Consider the following 25,576-nt stretch of genomic DNA (forward strand, 5'->3'; position numbering starts at 1 on the left):
GTACAACATGAAACATTTACTGCACGATATGGGGGAAAGACGGACATGAACAATGACTGACAGACGGACAAACGGTAAGGCATGCGGCAGACATATGCTACTGTAACACTTTGTTACATTAGGGAGAGATGTAAAGGAAATATAGTCTGGGAAAAATATCTATTTGGAATTATTCTAAATAACATCCTAGAAAAATCAAGTTACTTACTATATTACACCATCATACTCTCTTAATGCTGTAACACATTTACCAATTTCTTAAAGCGTCAAAAATTAAGTGCACCCATAGAAAATATCATGAACGGAAGCTACCGTGGTGCAATGGTTAGCATGCCCGCATTCACTTCCTAACACCGAAATATATACCACATAGTCCATACGTGGTATATATTAAACTGAAAAAGGCCGATTAAATACGTATATAATTAAGTTTAAAGTTTCTATAGAAATAAAATTTTGACAAAATAAAATTTTTACAAAATAAAATTTTGACAACATTTTCTATAGAAGTAAAATATGGGAAACATTTTCTATAGAAATAAAATTTGGAAAAAATTTTCTATAGAAATAAAATTTGGAAAAAAAATTCTATAGAAATAAAATTTGGAAAAAAAAATTCTATAGAAATAAAATTTTTGACAAAATTTTCTATAGAAAAAAAATTTTGCCAAAATTTTCTATAGAAATAAAATTTTGACAAAATTTTCTATAGAAATAACATTTTGACAATGTTTTCTATAAAAATAAAATTTTGGTAGATTATTTTTGGCTCAAGTGGCAACCACGATTGTGAACCAATATGGCCCAATTTTTGTGTTATTGGGGATCTGCTTTATATAACTATAGACCCATATGGACCAATTTTGGCATGGTTATTAAAATTGCAACAGGATCGGATGAATTTTGGTCCTTCAAGAGGCTCCGGAGATCAAATCTGGGGAACGGTTTATATGGTGGCTATATATAATTATGGACCGATATGGAGCAATTCTTGCGTGTTTGTTAGAGACCATATTCTAACGCCATGTTCCAAATTTCAACCGGATCGGATGAATTTTGCTCCTCCAAGAGGCTCCGGGGGACAAATCTGGGGATCGATTTATATGGGGGCTATATATAATTATGGACCGATATGGACTAATTCTTGCATGGTTGTTAGAGACCATATACTAACATCACGTACCAAATTTCAACCGGATCGGATGACTTTTGCTCCTCTAAGAGGCTCCGGAGTTCAAATCTGGGGATCGGTTTATATGGTGACTATATATAATTATGGGCCGATGTGGACCAATTTTTGCATGGTCATTAGAGAACATATATCAACACCATGTACCAAATTGCAGCCGGATCGGATGAAATTTGCTTCTCTTAGAGGCTCCGCAAGCCAAATCGGGGGATCGGTTTATATGAGGGCTGTATATAATTATGGACCGATGTGGACCAATTTTTGCGTGGTTGTTAGAGACCATATACTAACACCATGTACCAAATTTCAGCCGGATCGGATGAAATTTGCTTCTTTTAGAGCATTCGCAAGCCAAATTTGGGGGTCCGTTTATATGGGGGCTTTACGTAAAAGTGGACCGATATCGACCAATTTTTGCATGGTTGTTAAAGACCATATACTAACACCATGTACCAAATTTCAGCCGGATCGGATGAAATTTGCTTCTCTTAGAGGCTCCGCAAGCCAAATCGGGGGATCGGTTTATATGGGGGCTGTATATAATTATGGACCGATGTGGACCAATTTTTGCGTGGTTGTTAAAGACCATATACTAACAACATGTACCACATTTCAGCTGGATCGGATGAAATTTGCTTCTCTTAGAGCAATCGCAAGCCAAATTTGGGGGTCCGTTTATATGGGGGCTTTACGTAAAAGTGGACCGATATGGACCAATTTTTACATGGTTGTTAGAGACCATATACTAACAGAATGTACCAAATTTCGGCCGGAACGGATGAAATTTGCTTCTCTTAGAGTCCCCACAAGCCAAATTTGGGTCCGTTTATATGGGGGCTATACGTAAAAGTGGACCGATATGGCCCATGTGCAATACCATCCGACCTACATCAATAACAACTACTTGTGCCCAGTTTCAAGTCGATAGCTTGTTTCGTTCGGAAGTTAGCGCGATTTCAACAGACGGACGGACGGACGGACATGCTCAGATCGACTCAGAATTTCACCACGATCCAGAATATATATACTTTATGGGGTCTTAGAGCAATATTTCGATGTGTTACAAACGGAATGACAAAGTTAATATACCCCCATCCTATGGTGGAGGGTATAAAAATCAGCTACTGTCACTCGAACCTTGATTGTTTGCTCCATAGCCGTAAACAATCGTCTTAGCACATTGCACCACCGACGGAGTTGCCGTAAGAACGTCCAACGGATATTTTAAGCCGTTCTGAAATCGTGAACGCTCGTAGACGAAACCTTGAACATTCCAATTTGATTTTTCGTGAACGTTTTCTCTTCATTTTGTGAACGTGAACGCTCGTAGACGAAACCTTGAACATTCCCATTTGATTTTTCGTGAACTTTTCCTTTTGTTACCATCCGTTCACTATTTTGGAACGTAATTTTTCTATTAGTGTGTTAGGATTGATTTCTTTGAGGGATCTGGGTCAATGAAAATCACTTAGATGGACTTACCTATTAATTCTCAGGGTATTCCATTCCGCAGCCTCCAGGATATTCCATTACTGAGCCTGAAATGAAAAAATGGCCAATAAATTATCCACGAAAATAACTAGAACAATATCGAAAATAGCCAAACCATCAATCCACCCTATATTCTAGATGCTATAGCTAAACAAATTTCAAGGCTGCACCCCTTTTTTGTTTGGGATTTCATTTCCAATTGAAGACACAGCGAAACTCCGAAAAAAACGGGCCGCATTGACTTCAAGAAAATAAATTTGCTACACGTCCGTATGCAGCCAGGAGGGGAGGAATCAAACAAGCAACCGATAAACAGACAGAAGGACGGACAGACAGACACATAAACATTTTGTGGTTACTAAATTATCTTTAACACGAAACACTCGTGCAATGTTTCAATGTTTCCATTTAGTTGATGTTGCAACTATGAACGGGGAGGACATCAAAGGAGAGGGCCATGGAAACCACAGGCATAGGGAAAAAACTTTTCAAAGGCATGTGGAGTTTAAAGGGAAACAACAAAGACGGGACGGATGGATAGGCGGACAAACAAAACTCTCAAACAGACAGACAGACAGATGAAGTATATCAAGTGGTTGCCAGTTTTCCATGGCATTGCCAAAAGACCGACCCAAACAAAGTGAACTAACAGAGGTCGCATGGATCGTTAGTTTAACGGTCGCTGCAATCAATTGATGGCTATGGTTTTCTTGCCTTGTCTTTTTAAAGGAAATCTCCTCGAAACCAACAAAAAAAAAAAAAAATAGAAAAACCAAACAACAACCTAACAAAACATTCGTACTTTTATCAAAACTACAAAATTATTCACTTGAAGTGCCATACGGTATGGTTGGTCGCTTAAATAATTAAGGAAGTTGAATTTCCATTGGAAATAGGTTTCCATTGTTTCTGTTGCACCCCCATACCTTTTCTGATTGCATTCAGAGACACAAGTGTTGCGAGTTTTCCCCCCTTTGGGGTGAATTGCATTTCGGGCGAGCTACTATTTGTCGTGTGTCTTATCATCAGCAACTGATGAATGAATCAACAGCAGGGAGTTGCAAGAGTTGATATTTCAAAGTAGACACATTTCACATTTTAACAGCAGTCCATTAATTGAGTTCCCAACACGCAACAATCAGTTATAGAAATTAATGGGTGGTGTAGCAGTAACATTTCTGTGATAAAAAGAAAAGATTTGATTGGTACTTAAAAATACAAAGCTTCATTGAGGGATTGTAGATATTGTCAGGATTCTATTATCTAAATGTGGAGATACAATGTTTATATCCTCCACCATAAGTTGGGAGGTATAATAACTTTGTTCTTCCGTTGAAATATTGGTCTCAGAACCCATATAATATGAAGGTTGCCTTTTATATATCGGGATTAGAGAAATCTATTAATCATCGTTTGAACCAATTGTCGAAGAACTTTTTCCACTCTTACTGAAGTATCACCAAACATGCTTTCTGAAAGCATCAACCGCTTCTACAGGTGTCGCAAAACGTTGGCCTCCTATTTTAGTTTTTCGTGTACAAGAATAAAAAGAAGTCGTTCGGTGCCGATGTTTTGAGTGCCCAAAAATCCAATTGTTTGAGAGCTCGCATTGTCGTGGTAAAGAGTGATCCGTCTTCGGCGGTTGGTTTTCATAATTTCTTGGAAGACAACTGACAAAGAAATGGTTGGGAACCACCTCAAAATTGACTCTTCTGCATTGTTATAGTGCTAGTGGATTGCGCATGTCCAGTTTTTTTCCGAAAAATAAAAGATCATTTGCTTGAAAGTGCATCGCGGGCGAACAACTTTTGTTGTATTTGGCTCATCTTGAAACACCCATACGATTGTACTGCTGTTACTTCGGGCTCGAAGGCGTAAATCCATGATTCATCACCTGTAACGATGTCATAGATGTGTTTCGAAGCACCGCGATCGAATTCTTGGAGCAGTTCTTTCGATCAATCCACACGAGTCTTTTTTTTTTTTTGAGTGATTAACAAATGTCAAAATGTTCATGCATGTATGCTTGTTCCACTAATGCCTAAAGTTGTCTCAATCTCACGATAGTCACATGACAATCTTGCAATCTCAGGTGGTGCTCTGCATCAATGGCTTTCTCTTGTACCGAAGGCTTTGGCCTGATTTTGGAAGGCTTTCACGAAATTCAGCTTGGAGTGAACTACGACCTTAGCTAAATTCATCCCATCTGTGCGGGCGCCAGTCGTATGTGGAATTTAGGGATAAGAAGCCAAGAAACAGGGAGTACCCCAAGGTTAGGAGAAATCTCCGGCACAGTTCAGTTTTACCTTTCCTCTATTCCACTTTCTCCTGACGGCGTCGAGATTGTACAATCGGATGATTATACAATCATGGCATCGGGGCCCATTATTTATAACACATTCGATCGATTAAAAGTCTACCTTCGTGATCTTAACAGTTACTTCACTGCTAGATCACTTGAATGTCAGAGTCGATGGCGAAATAATTCCGACTATAAATTACCCAAAGATTGTCAACAACCTTTTCAAGGCCACTGCAATTATGATAGGTCTGTGGTAGAAAAAATTCCTCAAGTCGCTTGTCAGCAGCTCTTGAGGTGTGGACAAAGAAACCTTGTTGACTACACTATGCGGTATCATTGTGGATGCATCAGACCTGTGACACGCCGTGGAATAACATAGAGACCTGTCGCAAAGCTGCCCGCCCTCAGAGCTGCGAGAATATGTCTCCCCCTAGATCACCTTTATGCGGAGACTAAAATCATCCATGTGCGTATACACAATTACCTGTTGTGAAAACAGTATTTTCTGGGTTGCTGTAGCATTAGCCACCAAATCACTATATTTTGCATAGGCAACAATCACCCGGGAATATAAGGTTTGATCTTCAGCTTCTAGAGCATAAGATTCAGCCAGGCAGCATACCAGCATATCAGACAGTCAACCTGCAATAAAATCATTGGTCTCTGTGTTCCTTTACTCGAAAACGGTCATCGACTGCCGCAAATCTCTCAACGAGATGGCTGAACAGCACAATATTCACCTGGCCATGGGAACATACCGGGGAACTGCGAAGCAGATGAGTTAGGAAGGCTAGGAACTACCTTACATATTCTAGGGGAACTGTTGGTATGTCTTTGGCTACCTGCAAGCTCTTACTGCGTGAGAAGGCTGTCATGATGGCAAATGTTCGATGGGAGAATTGCAAGGGTTGTAACGACACCAAGCAAATATGGCCCCATATAAAATTGAACCGCACGCGAGATATGCTAGACGTTATCAAGACGTTAGATATCACTTCTGATATCTGCTATAACGGGTCGCTGCCTGATAGGCGAATTTGCAAAAACTATTGGTGCGAAGTAGAATGACTATTGTATGAGCTGTCATGATGCGGAGGAAAAGGAATCAATTAAACACCTCTTGTGTGAGTGTCCTGCATTTTGTGTAAGGCGTAAGCACATTTTAGGGGCATATAGCTTTAGATTACTGGCGGACCTGGAAAACGTTAACTTAAGCAGTCTGTTAATGTTTTTGGAACAATCTGGTTGGTTCAACAAAAGAAAATAATAGAAAATAATAGGTTCAGTGGTTAAAACTAGAAGTGCCCATATGTAATAGGTACTTTTAGTTAAATGTGGTATCACAATGGACTGATTTATAATTCGAATTTCCCAAAAAAAAATTGATTATTTTGAATTTTTAATATAAAAGAAAATAATTTTAAAAAATCTAAACTCATTTACAAAGTATTTTATTTATTTGTGTGTGCAAATTGAGCCTAATTTCTCTATATATCATAAGAATTTCCATTGCCAAGTCTCGAGTTTTTAAACAAATCATCTTTACACACACACTACCCAATGTGGAAAATGGTAAAATGTATTGGTCTTCCAATAATATTTGCATAGTTATTTATCATTTCACTTAGAATTAATTTGGTCTCATTAAAATTCCATTTAGATTCAAATTTAAGTTAAATAATGCCATAAATTTCAGATTTGGATATCCTCTCTCTCTCTTCGAAACATTTCGCCCCATTCATAGTCTCTGCACGTTCACCAACTCAAATCTCAATTAAAAATTTATGAGGAAAAAAAAAACAAACCAACGAACGAATATTTATTCATGGAACAATTTCAAATTCCATTTAATAAACATCAGATGCTGTGAAAGCAGGAAGACAATCTTAGGAAATGAAGAAATTAAACAAAAATTTTAAATGAACAGATATTGAAATCTCATTATGTTTGCTATATAAATGAAAGATATCAAAGGACCCAGAGTAATTGGGAATATGAAAAATATTTTAATATGCTAAATTCATATGAAATAAATGAAATTCGACTAATAAACATCACTCTGAGTTTCTCACACACTCTTACTCACTCTCCCTCTCATTCGCTCTTTTTGACTCCCTTATTTCATATCTAAATGGGCAGATGTCGATTGTGTTTGCCAGGTTGCTTAATAAGCATGAAAATGAAATCTTCTTAAAATGATTTCTTTTTTTTTTAGACCTTTTTAAATATGCCAAACATGTAGTTGGAAACATTTATGTCTGTCTACTCATCGTAATGGTTTTGTCTACATGTCAGCAATTCCAATTCTACTTGTCCTCTTTCTGTACACTTTACATGGCAAACATTGCCTAAGTATTGACTGTGTCGAAGGATGAATGCTTGAATGACGAAATTCATGAGTGTGACAATGATTTGATGGGTTTTGGGTTTAGTCTCTTTCCCTCTCCTCTCTATTTCTCTAATACGGATATTGACATATCTCAACCTACACAAAAGGTGGATTAGAGTAAAAGACAAAAATACAACAAATCTTTAGAAATTCATATCACACTACAAACAAACTAACAATACACAAGCTGTAAAATGTAAGCTGCATAGTGGGTACACACAAAAAAAAATTTTCTGATTCAATCACCAAATTAATTGATCCAATTAATTTTTTAATTGAAATGTCTTCAATCACGAAAATGATAGTATCAATCACAGTTTTAATTGGGCATAGAAAAAATTCTTGATTAAAAAATTAATTGATTTTTTAGCAAATTTCAATTAATTTTTTAATTGATTCAGTTAAAAATTTAATTGATGTTGATTGCAAAACTCAATTAATTTATTTTAAAAAAGGTAACTATTTTTAATTACTTTCTGAATTGGCTTAGAGTTTTTATTTGGATTAACAAATGATTGTTTGAAATACATTTTTAATTAAAAAAATCAGCACTTTTTTAACTGAATTAGTCTTCCGAATTTGATTAAAAAGTTAATTGTATCAATTAATTTTTTAATTAAAATTTTTAAAATTTTCAATCATTGACTTAATTAACTTAATGTTTCTATCATGATTAAAAAGTTAATTGTATCAATTAATTTATTAATTAAAAAAAGTTTCAACTTCAATTAACTTTTTAATTGGAAATATTTTGGTGATATTTTTTTCTGTGTAGAGTTGGCTTAAAGTGCTTGATAAAATTTAATATAGTATTAAAAATTAATTTAATTTTATTGATGTAATTATTAAAAGCCGAAGATAAAAAAAATATTTTTAAATATAATAAAAAAAAATAAAAAAGATTTTTTATCTAATTGTAATAATATAGGGTAGCTGAAATGAAATGTTATCAAGTTCTTACTTGTGTATCTATCGCGCAAAGAAATACAGCTACGAGATACTATCGTAGTCGTAATCGACTTATCGATTTTGGATAGTTACATATTTTACTAATAGAGTTTTTTTACTTTAGTGACAAAAATGGACTAAAAAACTTTTAATAGTGACCAAAATCGATTTTTGATAGTGAAGTGGTAAGTAAAAAGAGTCTAATCAAATTTTAATAGCAACGAAAAAGGACTAATCGAGTTTTTGTTAGTGACTAAACTCGACTTTGGTAGTTACGTACAGTGAAACCTCTGAAAGGTGTACATCCACTGTCGCCTAAATTTTGTCCACCTTTGAGAGATGTCCAGGTATGAGAGGTTAATTCGAATGTGTTAATATAGCAAAAGTCCCCCGACAACTGTCCATGTTTGGGAGGTGTCCAGTTTTCAGAGTGTCCCACTTTGGGGGTTTCACTGTATATCGATTGTTGATAATGTTAAAAATGGAAGGACCAAAATCGAGCAATAGTCTTTTAATAGTTTACCAAAATCGTCTAATCGACTTTTGATTATGACCAAAATTGATAGTGACTTTCGATAGTGACTAAAATCGATTAGTGGTTTTGGACAGTGCCCAAAATACAATAATTTACTTTTCAAATGACCCAAATCGACTAATCGACTTTTGATAGTGATCTAAATCGATTAATTAGAAACAGAACTAAATAGAAATCGATTTTAAACAGTGAACAAAATCGACTAATGGACTTTAGATATTTTCCAAAGCGGACTTTTGATAATGGGTAAAATCGATTTTTGATTAGAGCTATGATCTAAATCGATTAATTAGAAACAGAATTAAATAGAATTCGTTTTTAAACAGTGAACAAAATCGACTAATTGACTTTAGATATTTACCAAAATTTACCAAAGCCGACTTTTTATAATGGGTAAAATCGACTTTTGAAAAGGGCTATAATCGGCAAGGGTTATAATCGACTTTAGATAGTAATCGAAATTTTTATGAATAACATCGACTTTAGATTGTTACCAAAAATCGACTAGTCGACTTTTGATAATTGTTAAAATCGACTAATAGTGCTCAAAATCGAGTAATCGACTTTTGATAAAGTTCAAAATCACCTAAATGAGTTTTGTCTATCGTCTAATCGACTTTTGATGTTTGCCATAATCACCTAATCGACTTTTGATTGTGAGCAAAAATGACAATTCTAATTTTAATAACGACTAAAATCGCCTTCAAATAGTGACTAAAGATGAATTTTGGTGACGATGATGGTCAACATAAAGTAACTAACTTTCTAAATGACCAAAATCGACTAATCGTATTTCTATTGTGACCAAAATCGGTTAATCGATAATGGTAGAAATTAAATCAGCCCATTGAATTTATATAGTGACCAAAATAGTTACCAAAATGGACTAATCGGGTTTTGATAATGCTTAAAATCGATTTTCGATATTAACCAATATCGAGTAATCGATTTGATATTAAATAAAATTTATTAATCGACTTTCGACTGTGGCCAAAGTGGACTTATCGACTTTGATAGTGACCAAAATCTCCTAATTTGGCAGTAGTGACCAAATCGATTTTTGATAGCGACCAACATCTACTTAACGACGTTTGATAGTTGATAGTGATCGTCGGCCAAAATCGACCAATTGACTTTACACAGTGACTAAAATCGAGTATTAAGAGTAAATAAATGAATTAATCGTCTTTTTACAGTGACTAAAATCGACTAAGTAGCTTTGGATTGTAGAAATCGATTAATTTTGCTGTGACCAAAATGGACGACTTGGCTTTTGAATGGCTAAAAACGACCAATTGACTTTAAATAGTGACTAAAATCGATTTATCAGATGTAGATAGTGACGACAATCGGCTTTAGATAATGACTTAAATCGACTAACCAACTTTTGATAAGGGCTTAAATCAGCCCATCGAAAATATATAGTTACCAAAATGGTCTAATCGGGTTTTGATAATGCTTAAAATCGATTTTCGATAGTAACCAATATCGAGTAATCGATTTGATATTAAACAAAATTCATTAATCGACTTTCGCCTGTGGCCAAAGTGGACTAATCAACTTTGATAGTAGAAACCAAAATCGATTTTTGATAGCGACCAACATCTACTAAACAACGTTTGATAGTACCAAAAATCGTTTAATCGGCTTTTGATAAAGGCTCAAATCGAGAGCCTTTAAGTGAGTCTAAGTGAGCCTGATACATCGGGCTGCCACCTAACCTAACCTAACCTAAATATATAGAATATCAGAAAATTCCCTCAGCCTTAGGTTAGGTTAGGTTATGTGGCAGCCCGATGTATCAGGCTCACTTATACTATTCAGTCCATTGTGATACCACAGTGGTGAACTTCTCAGCCTTAAAACACTGTGCGGATTTTCAGAATATTTAAAGAGTTTCCTTAAAACCCCTGAATCGATTCCATAACAAATCCAAAGTAGTTTCAACTAAATAATCGTTGTTGTGTGTGTGTTTTTTTTTTCAAAATTTATCTTCAAATTTCAACAGCTGCCAAATTGTTGTAACATGGAAATGTAAGCGTATTCCTAAATCTTTTACAATTCATGAAAAGTAATTAAGTGAAGTACTCCCTCTGCAAATTCAAGAGGAAGGGATTTTTTTTTTGTTTAATGCCTGAGTTCGAGCTATCCTATCTACCAGCCAGCAAACCATTAGGCAATTACAAGACAAACAACCAAACACCATCTCATCTCTACCACCATCATCATCATCATAAACATCCTGCCGTCATAGCAAGATGACGACAGCAAAAGAAGACCACCTTAGGCTAATTTCCGTCATGAAAATTAAAGAATAGGATGAGACTAAAGCTGGTGCATGGGCAGCTTTGTGCTATGCTGACTGTTTTTGGAGGGTTTTGGGAAATCACAAGTACTTTATGGAAGTGCAAGTCAAACAACACCCCTTTTTACTCTCAACACTTTCCAAAGCCAACCATACCATAGACTCTTTTAATTCCAATTCTGGTATTTTGCCAAAACACTGCCTCCAGCCAAGCAATTTGGGATGGTCGAAGGAAGCCACAAAACAAAAATTTTGTGGCATTTAAACTAAAAATTTCAAAATGTGTTTTTAAATGCATGAAATTACAATCAGGCCCACTACGAATATGTTCACAAGGGCAGAAGTGAGTGGTTCGGAGAAATCGCAATCGTGATGAAAATTTCAGTTGAGATGATATTGGCAAGGAAATGGGGAAACTAACTAGACATTTGAATGAATTTAATATAAAATAAAATTTGTATTAATTTTATTATTAATTATTTTAGTAGAAGTGAAAGTAGACTGTTGAAAATTTTAAGATGTCGATTTTTAGAATTTTCGACTTTATCAAAAAATGGGAAAATGTTGCATATCGATTTTTTGAGCTGCGGTTGAATCGGATATTTACACATTTACATTTACCCTATATTTCTGTATAAGTATCCCTCTTAAAATATTTTTTAAAATTAATTATATCGCCTATAGAGCTATCCTAAAAATATTAACATCATATTCCCCTTTTAATCCAAATGCGATTTTTCGACTTTTTTGAAAATTGATTGGACTTCAACTTAGTTATGTGATAAGTTCGTTTTGTTAAAAAAATATTGAAAAAAAAAAATAATAAAAATAATAATAAGTTACTATTATTATATTTAATAATGGCAAAAAATTACTCCATTACTTTTTACGACCTCCTCCCAACTCTTGACTATGGTCGATGCCGTTTGCAGTCCATACTGTGGCCGGTGTCGTATCGAAGATATTTTTGAGATATATATTAAGGGATCCTCTTCGCTATTGAAGATAATAGCCCCTATTTGCCTCGGCAGAGATGTTTGTTTGGCCAGAAAACAATATTTTTTCGACAAAAATGTTCAATGTTCCCCTTGAAAAAATATGCCCTTGAAACATGTTTGAGGTGATCCTATTCCTTTACGGCATGTGGAGTGTTTCTTGGACGACTTCGGCACAATGGGGCCAGGCAAGATGGCTCAGTCTTGTCTATGGGAAGTTTTCAGCCGAATCCTTATCCCTCTAATGCCCAAGCACGCCTTTAGGCGGGCTTAATTTAATAAGGAAGCTTTTAGTAATACACACGTTAAGACAACAAAAATGGGCAAAATAAAAAGAAAACTTATTTGAAACTATTCAAGAGGCTTTGCAGCATATGCTGAATTTTACGGTATAAATTTGTCTTGCTTAGTTCTCTTGCTTTTGTGTCGTTTTCCAGTGCCCCATGGCCCAGGCACACTTAACGCAAATCATTGTTTTTTTTTTTGTGTGAGGGGGGGGGGGGTGACCGTCGACTTCGTCGTCACTCATTTCTTTTTTCCATATACAGTGAAACCTCTGAAAGGTAGACAGTCACGGTCGCCTACATTTTGTCCACGCTTGAGAAGTGTCCACAAGAGGTTAATTTTAATGTGTTAGTATAAAACGGCCCGAGACAACTGTCCACGTTTGGGAGGTGTCCGGTTTTCAGAGTGTCCAAGTTTGAGAGGTTTCACAGTGATTTCTCATCTTCCATGAAAAAGTGCTTTTTGTCAAATTGACTTTAGATATTGGTCAAAATCGGACCAATCGAAATGTTTTAGTGACCAAGTTCGATTAATCGCACTGAAAAGTCGAGAAAAGTTTTTTGTATTGAAAGTTGAATGTAATTTAGCCCCTTTTACACTAAAATACACCAAAAAGATGAAAGTCAAAAGTCGTCTTTACAATGATCGTAAAGTCGAAAGTTTACAGTTTAGGGTTTTTTTTTATTTTTTTAAAGTCGACCAACCGAATTTTTTCGAATGTGGAAAAAGTCAGAAAGTCGACTATCGTAACAAACGAAATAGAATTTTCGAAACTTTGAAAATTTTGAAAAATCGCCTTTTTTAACGGCTGTTCCTAAAAACCCATTTTTCCAAATTTAGAACAAATCGGAAAGTCGAATATAATAGAATTAGAGTGATCAAAAAACCGGTTTTTTGAAAGTCGGGTTTTCTCGGTTCTAAAAAAACGAACCATTTTTTAAAACCGGTGGGCGGTGTTATACAAATTAAATAGCCGGCATAACCGGCCCAAACGGTTTTTCCCAAAAGTAGCAAAAATGCTTAATTTAATATAAATGAAGGAAAAAATACTGTTTTAATGTAAAAATTAAATTCCTTGGTTGTATTGTTACCGCAATAAACATTAAAATGTTGGATTTTTTCTTTATGTTTTGGTTTCCCTTACCTTTTTGTGAATGTTTCGGAAATGTTATATTAAAGACGGTGTTGAAGAGTCTCGACAACTAAAATTTTCTTGTACATACTTCATTTGACTTTCGAAAAATCATTTTGTTGTTTTTCAATATATTCACAATCAGAGCTCATTTTCTACAGAAAGGTACACCAAATTAAGTCAAATAATAATAACGTAAGAAATATCATTGATTTTGTTGAAAAAATATACGCTCCTAATTGAACAAGCACGATTTGCTAATATTTCATAAATATTCTCTAGGATTTTTTTTTAGAAAACCAAAGTATTTTATTTGACATGGACGTATACTATGTTGGAAGTGTGCAGAAAATACATTCGAGATGTTTTCTTATTGCAGTTTACATTGAAAATAAAAAACCGAAAACCGGTTTTTATGATATTAAAAACAACGGTTCTAACGGTCCACTGAAAATGGGATTTTAGACAAAACCGACAATAGGTGCAAAATGAAAAACCGTTCCACCGGTTTTCACCGATCACTCTAAATGGAATTTCCCAAATGTTGAAATATTGGAAAAAGCGATTATTTTGTCGGGTGTTCCTGAATAATCTTCTTTTGCAAATTCTGATAAAGTCGGAAAGGCAACTGTTGAAAATCGAAGTAGAATTCTGAAAATCGGCTTTTTGATGGCTACCCAAATTATATGCAATTTATTTTATTTTATCAAAATTTATTTTGTTTTTTTAATATTTATTTTATTTTATTTTTTTTTTTAATTTATTTTATTTCTCACTAACGTAGTTCTAAGATTTAAAAAATTTCGCCTTTGTTGCTAAAATTGTATTTTTCTTCTTCTTCTTCTTTATAGTTCAAATCATCGCTATTTGAAAGAATCGTCGATAAACACATCTTGTACCTGCTCTTTTGCTCCACCTCAGTAGGATAAACCAAAGCGTATAAGCATGTTAACCCGTGTATTTCGTTCAGTATCCGAATTTAGTAATCGATATAAAATAATTCGTGGTATGGTCTCCTATGGTGTGCTGTTTCCATGTGGTTCGCTGGCCGAACAAACACTCGTCGAGAAAAAGACATTCCGTACATATGATTGGAATAAATGCCTTAAGTAAGTAAAACCCCTCAAAATTGAGGCCAAACTTCACCCCATTCCCCATTTCAGCGGATGTCTTCACAAACATCTGACAACATTTTACCATTCATACATTCCACCACCACAAAGATCAACAACAATTAACACCTTAATTATCCATGTGGTTTATGAGGAGGAGGAGGAGGAGCAGCAGGAGAAGAACCATTTGCAAACTTTGTGGCCGGAAACAGACAACAAATGTTAGCAAATAGCAAAGATGGACAGACAAATATCCAAGCAACTCCCATCTCATCCATTGACGATGAGCAAACAATCATTAACTGCTGGGTCATTATTTTCCGCGTGGATGTAGAGCTTAGCCCATTTTGTTGAATTTCCACCACACGTCATTTCCCCCACACGTCATTCTATTAACTCATATCCTTCCACAAATAAGGCCATGTATGATTGTCATCTTTTCGCAGATTCTGTTTATTCGGTTTCTTCTTTAACGGTCCCGCTCTATACATGTGGATGCGTGTGGCATCTGTTATGTGGCCTCGGACAGACATTAAATCATCAATGTGCAAAGCATTGACAGAACTGGTGGCCTATGATCCAATAGCCATCAGCACATTTCTTTATGCCATGAGTCGAATGGAGGGAAGATCATCATATGATTCCAGAAATGAGGTAAGTAATTGTGGTATATCTATTAGATGTGAAGCTAACAAAAAAATACTTTTGAGAGGATCTTACAATGAAAAGTTTTTGGAACAACTTCCATTTATTTTTTGCCGGGAATTTAAGTTGGTGTGATATCACAATTTATACTAAATTGTCTAAATAAGCCTGAAATAAAATGTGGTGTCATAAAATCCCGGCCAATATATCCTAAAGTGTATTTGAGCCTCGTCTTGGCTAAATGTAGCACTAAACATTCTTCTCATAATTTTCAAAGAAATCTAGGTCATAGATATTTCATTCCACTCTATATGGACTACCTTCAATGCGAATTTTTACATAGAAGTTCTCAAGGCATTAACTCCCACATTTTCTTCACTTGTGTGTGTGATCATAAAATTCCCTTTGCCTATATCTCTCTCTCTCCCCGCACAAAAAAACACCATACTTGATTTAATGACAACACATCAAAGTCTTCTCTCCCTCAGATAATTAAGTGCAACCTTAAATTGATGTCATACCACAGTGTATGTGTGTGTGTGTGTGTTAGAGTACTTGAAAATTAAAAGAACCACAGAGCAAGCAGTTATAGAGTGAAGACAACAATCACGTTCTCCATCCAATTACTTGTTATGTTATTATTACGCTGAAAATATGTGTTGCTATTGTTGTTATTGGTTTAGTTGTTGTTGTTGTTTTTTTTAAGAGTTCAAGTATCATTGTAATTTGAACATTTTCAAATCATTTCTCGATTCAAGAGAATTGAAGAAACATCTTTTGAACATATATTCAATGTTCGACATATTCAAAACATTTGAATGAAACCCCATCACGAACATTAAAAACATGAAGCCATGCAACACCAACAAGAATTGCTAAAAAAAAAGCGTTGTTGTTGTTTTTTTCATCTCATTCTGCGAAGAGAGAATGGGTAGTAGTACTTGAACATCATACTACTTGCATTCATTACATTTCATTTCCAAATATGTGGTCTATACACGCATTGCCACTTATGGTCCTTTTATGATGGGGCACTCCATTATCATAACGTAATTTTGGGAAGAGGTTAGATATTTGAATCAGAATGAAAAATGTGAGTTATTGTCCTTCGAAGGAAAACTCAAATTTTATTTTCGACTCTATGCAATTTAGGAAAAATCATATTGGGCAAAACTTGAAAAGACGACATATATATACTTTTTAAAATAAAAAAAATCGAATTTAAATTTTTACAAAATTTGGAAAAACCGACGTGTTCACAATTTAGAAAAATCGACTTTTCGAGTTTTCATCTTTTTAAAAAAAAATTGAATAATTCGACGTGTTCACCATTTGGAATATAGGACTTTGTGAAGTTTTTGACAAAAAAATTTAGATTTTAAATTTTTACAAAATTTGGAAAAACCGACGTGTTCACAATTTAGAAAAATCGACTATTCGAGTTTTCATCTTTTTAAAAAAATTTTAATAATTCGACGTGTTCACCATTTGGAATATTGGACTTTGTGAAACTTTGAACAAGTTTACTTTCCAAGTTTTCATCTTTATCAAAAGTAGATATTGCGGCCTTTTGTAAAGTCGACTTTTCAGATTTTTGAGTTTATGATTTTGAAATCGACTTTTTGAAACCAGGACAAGTCGACTATTCTATTTGAAAATGTGGAATATTCGACATTTTGAACATTTAGAAAAATCGAATTTTAGACTTTTCGTTTTTCTCAAATTTTGAAGAATTCGACATGTTCCAATATTTAGAAAAATACATTTTTTGAAAATATGGATACGTTTAATTTCTAATTTCCAATTTTTATACCCTCCACCATAGGATGGGGGTATATTAACTTTGTCATTCCGTTTGTAACACATCGAAATATTGTTCTCAGACCCCATAAAGTATATATATTCTGGGTCGTGGTGAAATTCTGAGTCGATCTAAGCATGTCCGTCCGTCCGTCTGTTGAAATCACGCAAACATCCGAACGAAACAATTAATCGACTTGAAACTTGGCACAAGTAGTTGTTATTGATGTAGCTCATATGGTATTGAAAATGGGCCACTTTTACGTATAGCCCACTTTTACGTATAGCCCCCATATAAACGGACCCCAGATTTGGCTTGCGGAGCCTCAAAAAGAAGCAAATTTCATCCGATCCGGCTGAAATTCGGTACATGGTGTTTTCATATTGTCCTTAACAACCATGCAAAAATTGGTCCACATGGGTCCATTTATATATATAGCCCCCATATAAACCGATCCCCAGATTTAGCTTGCGGAGCCTCAAAGAGAAGCAAATTTCTTCCGACCCGGCTGAAATTTGGTACATGGTGTTGGCATATGGTCTCTAACGACCATGCAAAAATTGGTCCACATCCGTCGATAATTATATATAGCCCCATATAAACCGATCCCCAGATTTGGCTTGCGAAGCCTCTAAGAAAAGCAAATTTCATCCGATCCGGCTGAAATTTGATAGATGGTTTTCGTATATGATCTCTAACAACCATGCAAAAATTGGTCCACATCGGTCCATAATTATATATAGCCCCCATATAAACCGATCCCCAGATTTGACTTGCGGAACCTCAAAGAGAAGCAAATTTCATCCGATCCGGCTGAAATTTGGTACATGATGTTGGTATATGGTCTCTAACAACCATGCAAAAATTGGTTTACATCGGTTAATAGTTATATATAGCCCCCATATAAACCGATCCCCAGATTTGGCTTGCGGAGCCTCTAAGAGACGCAAATTTCACCCGATCCGGTTGAAATTTGGAACATGGTGTTAGTATATGGTATATGACGCAACCCAAGTAAATCGATTGTGGATGACAGTGTTTAGAAGAAGTTTCTACGCAATCCATGGTGGAGGGTACATAAGCTACGGCCTGGCCGAACTTACGGCTGTATATACTTGTTTTTTTTTTTTTTTTTAATTTGAAAAGTGGACATTCGCGCTTCTCGAATTTTCAACATTTTGAAAACTTGGACAAGCCGACTTTTCATATTTTCTATTTGAAAATTTGGAGTATTCAACTTTGTGGAAATTCGAATTTTCGACTTTTCCAAATTTTGAATAATTCGATGTGCAAAAATCGACTTTTTCAAAATTTGGATAAATTTAATTTTTAAAATTTTCGCCTTTTTCAACATTTGCAAATGAAGACATTTCGACATTTTCAAGAAACTGAAATGAGTTCTCGACTTTTTAAAATTTGGAAAATTATTTTTTTTTTTCAAAATTTGGAAAAAAGTGATTTTTCGAGTTTTTTGGCACATTAAAAATTTAGACAAGTTGATTTTTTTGAATTTTCGTCTTTTTGAAAGCTTGAAAAAAATAGACATTTCGACGTTTTGAAAAATATTGAAAGTATCGAGTTTTCCAGATTTATCAAATTGGGAAAATTTTTGTTTTCGAGTTCCCTACCTTTCGAAAACATGGACAAGCTGATCTTTTTTATTTGAAAAATTGGCCAAATCGCCCCTTTTTAGAAAAATCTACTTTTCAAGTTTTCGTCATTTTTAAAATTTGAATAATTCGACGTGTTAAAAATTTGGAAAAATCTATTAAAATCTCGACTAGTTGCATTCCAATTTTTCTTATTTTTCTAAATTTGACAAAAAATTAACATTTACACGTTGTGAAAAGTCGATTTTTATGGAATTTTCGACAAATTGAAAATTTGGCAAAATTGACCTTGTAGTTTTCGAGTTGACATTTTGGAGAATTCGACTTTTCGACATTTTAAAAAGTAGATTTTCCACTATTTGAAAATTTGGAAAAATCGACTTTTCGATTTTTCAAGTTTATGGAAATTAAAGAAGGTAACATTTCGCTTTTTTAATTTTTTTTTTTTCAAAATTAGAAAAATCGACATTGTGACATTCTGAAAATTTTAAAAACACAACTTCCCAAGATTTTGACTTTTAAAAATTTTGGAAATATGATTTTTTTTTTTTGCAAATTGGGAAAAGTCGACTTTCCGAGTTTTCGGTTTTTTTTTTCAAGATTTTAAGAAGTCGACTTTTCGAAAATTTTAAAACTTTTCACACGTTTTTAAATTTTGAAAATTTGGACAAGTCAGCTTTTAAAGTTGTTCTCTTTTTTAAAATTTGAAGAAGTCGACATTTCGACTTTCTGAAAATTTTTAAATCCCACTTTTCAATTTTTCGACATTTTGAAAATTTGGAAAAATCGACTTTTGGACAAGTCGACATTTCGATGTTCTGAAAATATTTAAAATTCTAATTTTCCCACTTTTCGATTTTGCGGCATTTTGAAATTTTGGAAAATTCAACTTTTGAAAATTTGAAAAACTTGATTTTCGAGTTCTTCAAAATGCTGTCATGTCGATTTTTTGAGTTTTTATCTTTTTTTCGAAATTTAAAAAATAAAGCTTCTCGATTTTTTTTTGTTTAAATTTGGAAAATCGAATTTTTAGCTAATTTTAACCTTTCTTTTACAAAATTTGAAAAAGTTGAGTTTTTCAACATTTCAAAAATTCGAAGTTTTAAAAATTAGGAAAATTTCTTTTTTTTCGATTTTGTGCAAATTTGGACAAATCAACTTTTCACTTTTTTCTAGTTTTGGAAAATTTGACCTTTTCCGTTATTTCAAGATTTGGAAATATCTACTCTCGTTTCCAAATTTTTACAAGGTTACAGCTGCCAATAAACCATTTAAATTTACACTTTTATATTCGCATTAAATATGTCTGTATACACGGTTGAAAAAGACTGTTTTTCATATGTTTGGCTATAAACATTATATGTTTGGAACACAAATTTTTAAACACAATATTTTTGAGTGCAAGCATATAATGCTCATAAACTAGCATAACATGTTTGGGACATATATGTTAATATGTTAGAACATATTATGTTTGGGACATAAAATGTTTGTAAATATAATATGCTTGAATGCAAACATATATTAATTTAGAAATAGCCTATAAACATATATGTGTTTAGTAGCTTGGAGCGCTATTTAACAGGGAGCGATATTGAATTAAGTTGGTGGTTGTTGCTTGTTATTACAAAATTAACATTTTATTTTTCCTTGGGCAATTGATCAGCTACTTCTTTGATCCTTACAAGCTGTGTGGTCCGCTGTTCGAATCCCCGTCCGGCAAAAGGTAAAATTAAAATAAAATAAAAAATCATACAATTGAATAATTTCTTCTACAATGTTTGTATTACAGAAAAAGGTGCTAAGAACTAAAAAATATCGTGGAAGTGAGAAAGATGTCGGGGAATATACAATTGGTCAGAAACAAAATTTTGAGCATTCAGGTCGAAAACCTATGTTGTTAGCACCTATATTACCTGTTTATTTTCATAATTCATTATGATTGTAAATATATAAATAAATAAATAAAATTTTGAGCACAATATTGTTTGGGAGAATTTTTTTAAGCATATAATATTTTTGGGTGCAAAATGCTTCCAAACATTTTTGAATTCGGATGCAAAAATACAAAATGTTTGGAACTTAGACTACCCAAACATATATTGTTTAGACCAATATGCTTTCAAACATATTATATATTGGTAGAGATCAAACATATAAATGTTTGGGCAATACCCAAAAATGTATATGCTTGAAGCAAAATATGTTTGGGAGTATATGTTACAGAAGCGATTTTTTGTGAGGGTGTATATGTGATAAGGAATTAAAATAAAGGGTGTTACCGTCAAAATTTGGTCAATATAAACTTTACGTATTTCTTTCAATTTTGCATTTAAAAAACCTGAACACCCCTCATTTTGAAGGTGTGTGTGTACACTGTTAGAAAAATATGTTTTTCATATGTTCCGATATAAACAAAATGTGTTTCGGGCACAATTTTTAAACACAATATATTGAAGTGCAAACATGTAATGTTCCTAAACTAACACAAAATGTTTGGGACACATATGTTAATATGTTAGAATATATTATGTTTGGGGCATGAATGTTTCATAAAAATAATATGTGTGAATGTAAACATATATAAATTTAAAAATTTCGAGTAAACATATATATGTTGTGATACTTTATTCAGAGAGCGACAGAGAGAGAGTTAGTATAGAGAAAGAAATAGATATGGAAACCGGGAGGGTTGAATAAAAAATATCAACATAACACAGCGAGAGAATGAAATGAGAGCAATTTCTGTGAATGTATGTTGTTTCGGAAAACTGTTTTATAATAAGGCCAAAAATTTGGTATGCTTAAGTCTAAATATTATTTAATTTGAATAGTAGATTGAGTATTCGGAATAAAGAGAATAGACATTCGGAACCAAGAAAATAGACATTTGAAAAAAACAGCATATTTGTATTACAGAAAAAGATGCGAAGAACTCAAAAATTTCGTGGAAGTTAAAAATATGTGAGGGAATGAACACAATCTTCTTTGGGGAATTATTCCAAGCATATACTATTTTTGGACTCAAAATGCTTCCAAACATATAATATGCTCACATAAAACAAACATATTAATGTTTCGGCGGTATCCAATAATATATGTGCTTCCTGCAAAATATGTTTGGAACATATGTTAGAGAAGCGATTTTTTTTGAGGGTGTGCTTCGAACGAACACCAAAAAGTTTTTCAGCGGTGGATTATCCCACCTCAGTAATACTGGTGACATTTCTGAAGGTTTCAAAGCTTCTCCAAGTGGTTTCACTGCAATGTGGAACACCGTTCGGACTCGGCTATAAAAGGGAGGTCCCTTGTCGTAGAGCTTAACATGGAATCGGGCAGCACTCAGTGATAAGAGAGAAGTTCACCAATGTGGTATCACAATGAACTGAATAGTATAAGTGAGCCTGATACATCGGGCTGCCACCTAACCTAACCTAACCTAAATATATAGAGAATATCAGAAAATTCCCTCAGCCTTAGGTTAGGTTAGGTTATGTGGCAGCCCGATGTATCAGGCTCACTTATACTATTCAGTCCATTGTGATACCACATTGGTGAACTTCTTATTCTTCCAAGCATATACTATTCTTGGACTCAAAATGCTTCCAAACATATAATATGGTCACATAAAACAAACATATTAATGTTTCGGCGGTATCCAATAATATATGTGCTTCCTGCAAAATATGTTTGGAACATATGTTAGAGAAGCGATTTTTTTTGAGGGTGTAGATTGTTGCTCCTATTTTGATTTTGGAATTCACTCTTCAGAGACGACAAAGAGAGTTACCGGTAGTTTCAAGCGAAACCCTAACCTCTCTCTCCGAGATGCCGCAAATAAGCTGGGTGTATCGTCTACAACCGTGCATCGAGCCAAAAAACGAGCCGGACTATCGACTTACAAGAAGGTAGTGACTCCAAATCGGGATGATAAACAAAATACGACGGCCAAAGCGTGATCCCGGAGGCTGTACACGACGATGCTGACGAAGTTTGACTGCGTGGTAATGGACGACGAAACCTACGTCAAAGCCGACTACAAGCAGCTTCCGGGACAGGAGTTTTATACGGCAAAAGGAAGGGGAAAGGTAGCAGATATTTTCAATGTTCGCAAAGAAATATCTGGTTTGGCAAGCCATCTGTACCTGTGGCTTGAAAAGCAGCATTTTCATAGCTTCCGGGACTGTCAACCAAGAAATTTACGTGAACGAGTGTTTGAATAAACGTCTGCTGCCTTTCCTGGAGAAACACGGTTGTTCCGTACTGTTTTGGCCGGATTTGGCATCTTGCCATTACGGTAAAAAGGCCATGGAGTGGTACGCCGCCAACAACGTGCAGGTGGTTTCCAAGGACAAGAACCCTCCCAACACGCCAGAGCTCCGCCCAATTGAGAAATACTGGGCTATTGTCAAGCGGAACCTAAAGAAGACCAAAAAAACTGCTAAGGACGAGTAGCAGTTCAAGGCAAACTGGCTTTCTGCGGCGAAGAAGGTGGACAAGGTGGCTGTACAAAATCTGATGGCAGGTGTCAAGCGTGAGGCCCGGCAATTCGGATTTGGAAAAGCGAAAGCCTAACTGAACATTTTTCCTGAATTTTATACTAATTGAACTTGAAAAAGAAATTTAATTTGATTTTTTAAATAAACGATTTCACCGATTTACACGCGTTTTCCCTTGACCAAATTTTGACCGTAAAACCCTTTATTGGTCAAATTTTGGCCAACATCAAAAGTCGAATATGAAGATTACACAAAGACGATTTTCGCCATTTGCATCGCTTGAAGTAACTGGAAACTATACCACTTCGACAAATAAAAACAAAAGGATATTGTTCCAATTGTGCTAGGAATATTTCCATTGCTGAAATTTTTTGCCCTCTCCTCAGGAGATATTTACAATATTTTCAGTATATGAGCATATGTTTTCTAATGAATTGTAAATATAGTTTAATTAACATTGATATGTCTGATAACTATGGTATTAAAACCAAAACGAATAATTAAATAATAATCATTACGACTCCTAAAAGCCCCCCATTCGTTATGATCTATGCAAAGCCCCATAGTTGGATGTAATACATCCATCGCTTTGCTAAAGTGAAGTGCTCGCTCGTGTATCCCCAAAAGCATTGTTATTGCGGCCATCACTACAACATCATCTACGACAACGATTGTTGTTGTATGTCTGTAGATGGACAAGGGCATCGAGGACAATAACATGGATATCAGCGACAACAATATTATCATTGCAAACATCACCAGCAGAAGCAATAGCAGGGCAACAACAACAACAACAGAAAAACAAAAATACAATCAACCACCAGCCAGTCACATGTTGTAAAATGAATGAATGGACTTGTTCTATATTAACATAAAATACCAGAGGGAGGCGGGTTCACACTGAGCGATACAAAGGAAATCTTCGTATTACAAACTGTTAAATTTGTTATTATAAGAATTTTTAATTAAGATTTTTTTTTATGTTTAAATACATTAAGAATATAATAATTAAATAAAAATTGCATCTTTTTCATTCTTCTATTATACGGTGTGAGTATTTTGAATTTTGTATAATCACCAGTTTGCCTTGTCATTTGCCACTAGCAATTCATCTATGCAGGCTACATTCGCACAAACATATTCCAGACGCGAGTCAGTCATTCATCGATTCAGTGTGTCAGAGAGTCTGTCATTAAAGCAAATAGTCAACAATTGAGCCTGCCCGAGTGGTATCCACTTAACTAAGGCATTCACCGATGATGATGATGATGATGGTGGCGATGGCAAATAAGAGAGTGGTATGAAAAATTGAATATGATCTTAACAGGTTGGCTGATAAGTCCCCGGTCTAACAAAGAAAAACACATTTTTTTATACCCTTCACCACTACTGTGGTACAGGGTATAATAAGTTTGTGCATTTGTATGTAACGCCAAGAAGGAAAAGTCTGAGACCCATCGTTTAGTATACCGATCGTCTTAGAATTAAATTCTGAGTCGATTTAGCGATGTCCGTCTGTCTGTCTGTCTGTCTGTCTGTTGATGTATTTTTGTGTGCAAAGTACAGCTCGCAGTTTTAGTCCGATTGTCCTAAAATTTGGTAGAGGGTCCTGTTTCGGCTCAAAGACGATCCCTATTCATTTTGGAAAAAATCGGTTCAGATTTAGATATAGCTGCCATATATATTTTTCACCGATCTGGTCATAATTGGTGTGTATATCAACCAATCTTCCTCAAATTCCGTACATCCGAATATTTTATGAGTCTCACAAAACTTGCAAAATATCAGCCAAATCGGTTCAGATTTAGATATATCTCCCATATATAGCTTTCGCCCGATTTACACTCATATGACCACAGAGGCCAATTTTTAACTCCGATTTAGTTGAAATTTTACACAGGGAGTAGAATTAGCATTGTAGCTATGCGTGCCAAATTTGGTTGAAATCGGTTCAGATTTAGATATAGCACCCATATATATGTTTTTCTGATTTCGACAAAAATGGTCAAAATACCAACATTTTCCTTGTAAAATCGCCACTGCTTTGTCGAAAAGTTGTAAAAATGACTTTAATTTTCCTAAACTTCTAATGCATATATATCGAGCGATAAATCATAAATAAACTTTTGCGAAGTTTTCTTAAAATTGCTCCAGATTTAAATGTTTCCCATATTTTTTTACTAACATTGTGTTCCACCCTAGCGCATTAGCCGACTTAAATTTCGAGTCTATAGATTTTGTAGAAGTCTATCAAATTCTGTCCAGATCGAGTGATATTTAAATGTATGTATTTGGGACAAACCTTTATATATAGCCCCAACACATTTGACGGATGTGA

The 25,576-nt window shown here is 34.6% G+C and overlaps 1 protein-coding gene across 1 annotated transcript in view; it reads left to right on the forward strand.

The window, feature by feature from the left end:
• Nucleotides 1-25,576, forward strand: part of plh (pasang lhamu) — an 83,614-nt gene that overhangs the window by 45,088 nt on the left and 12,950 nt on the right. The window contains exons 2-3 of the mRNA XM_075289184.1: nt 14,423-14,680; nt 15,130-15,337. Coding sequence (XP_075145299.1) covers nt 14,517-14,680; nt 15,130-15,337 — 372 coding nt within the window. The 5' untranslated portion in view covers nt 14,423-14,516. The remainder of the gene's footprint in view (nt 1-14,422; nt 14,681-15,129; nt 15,338-25,576) is intronic.

Source organism: Haematobia irritans, chromosome 1, assembly GCF_050003625.1.
Source record: "Haematobia irritans isolate KBUSLIRL chromosome 1, ASM5000362v1, whole genome shotgun sequence".
NCBI lineage: Eukaryota > Metazoa > Arthropoda > Insecta > Diptera > Muscidae > Haematobia > Haematobia irritans.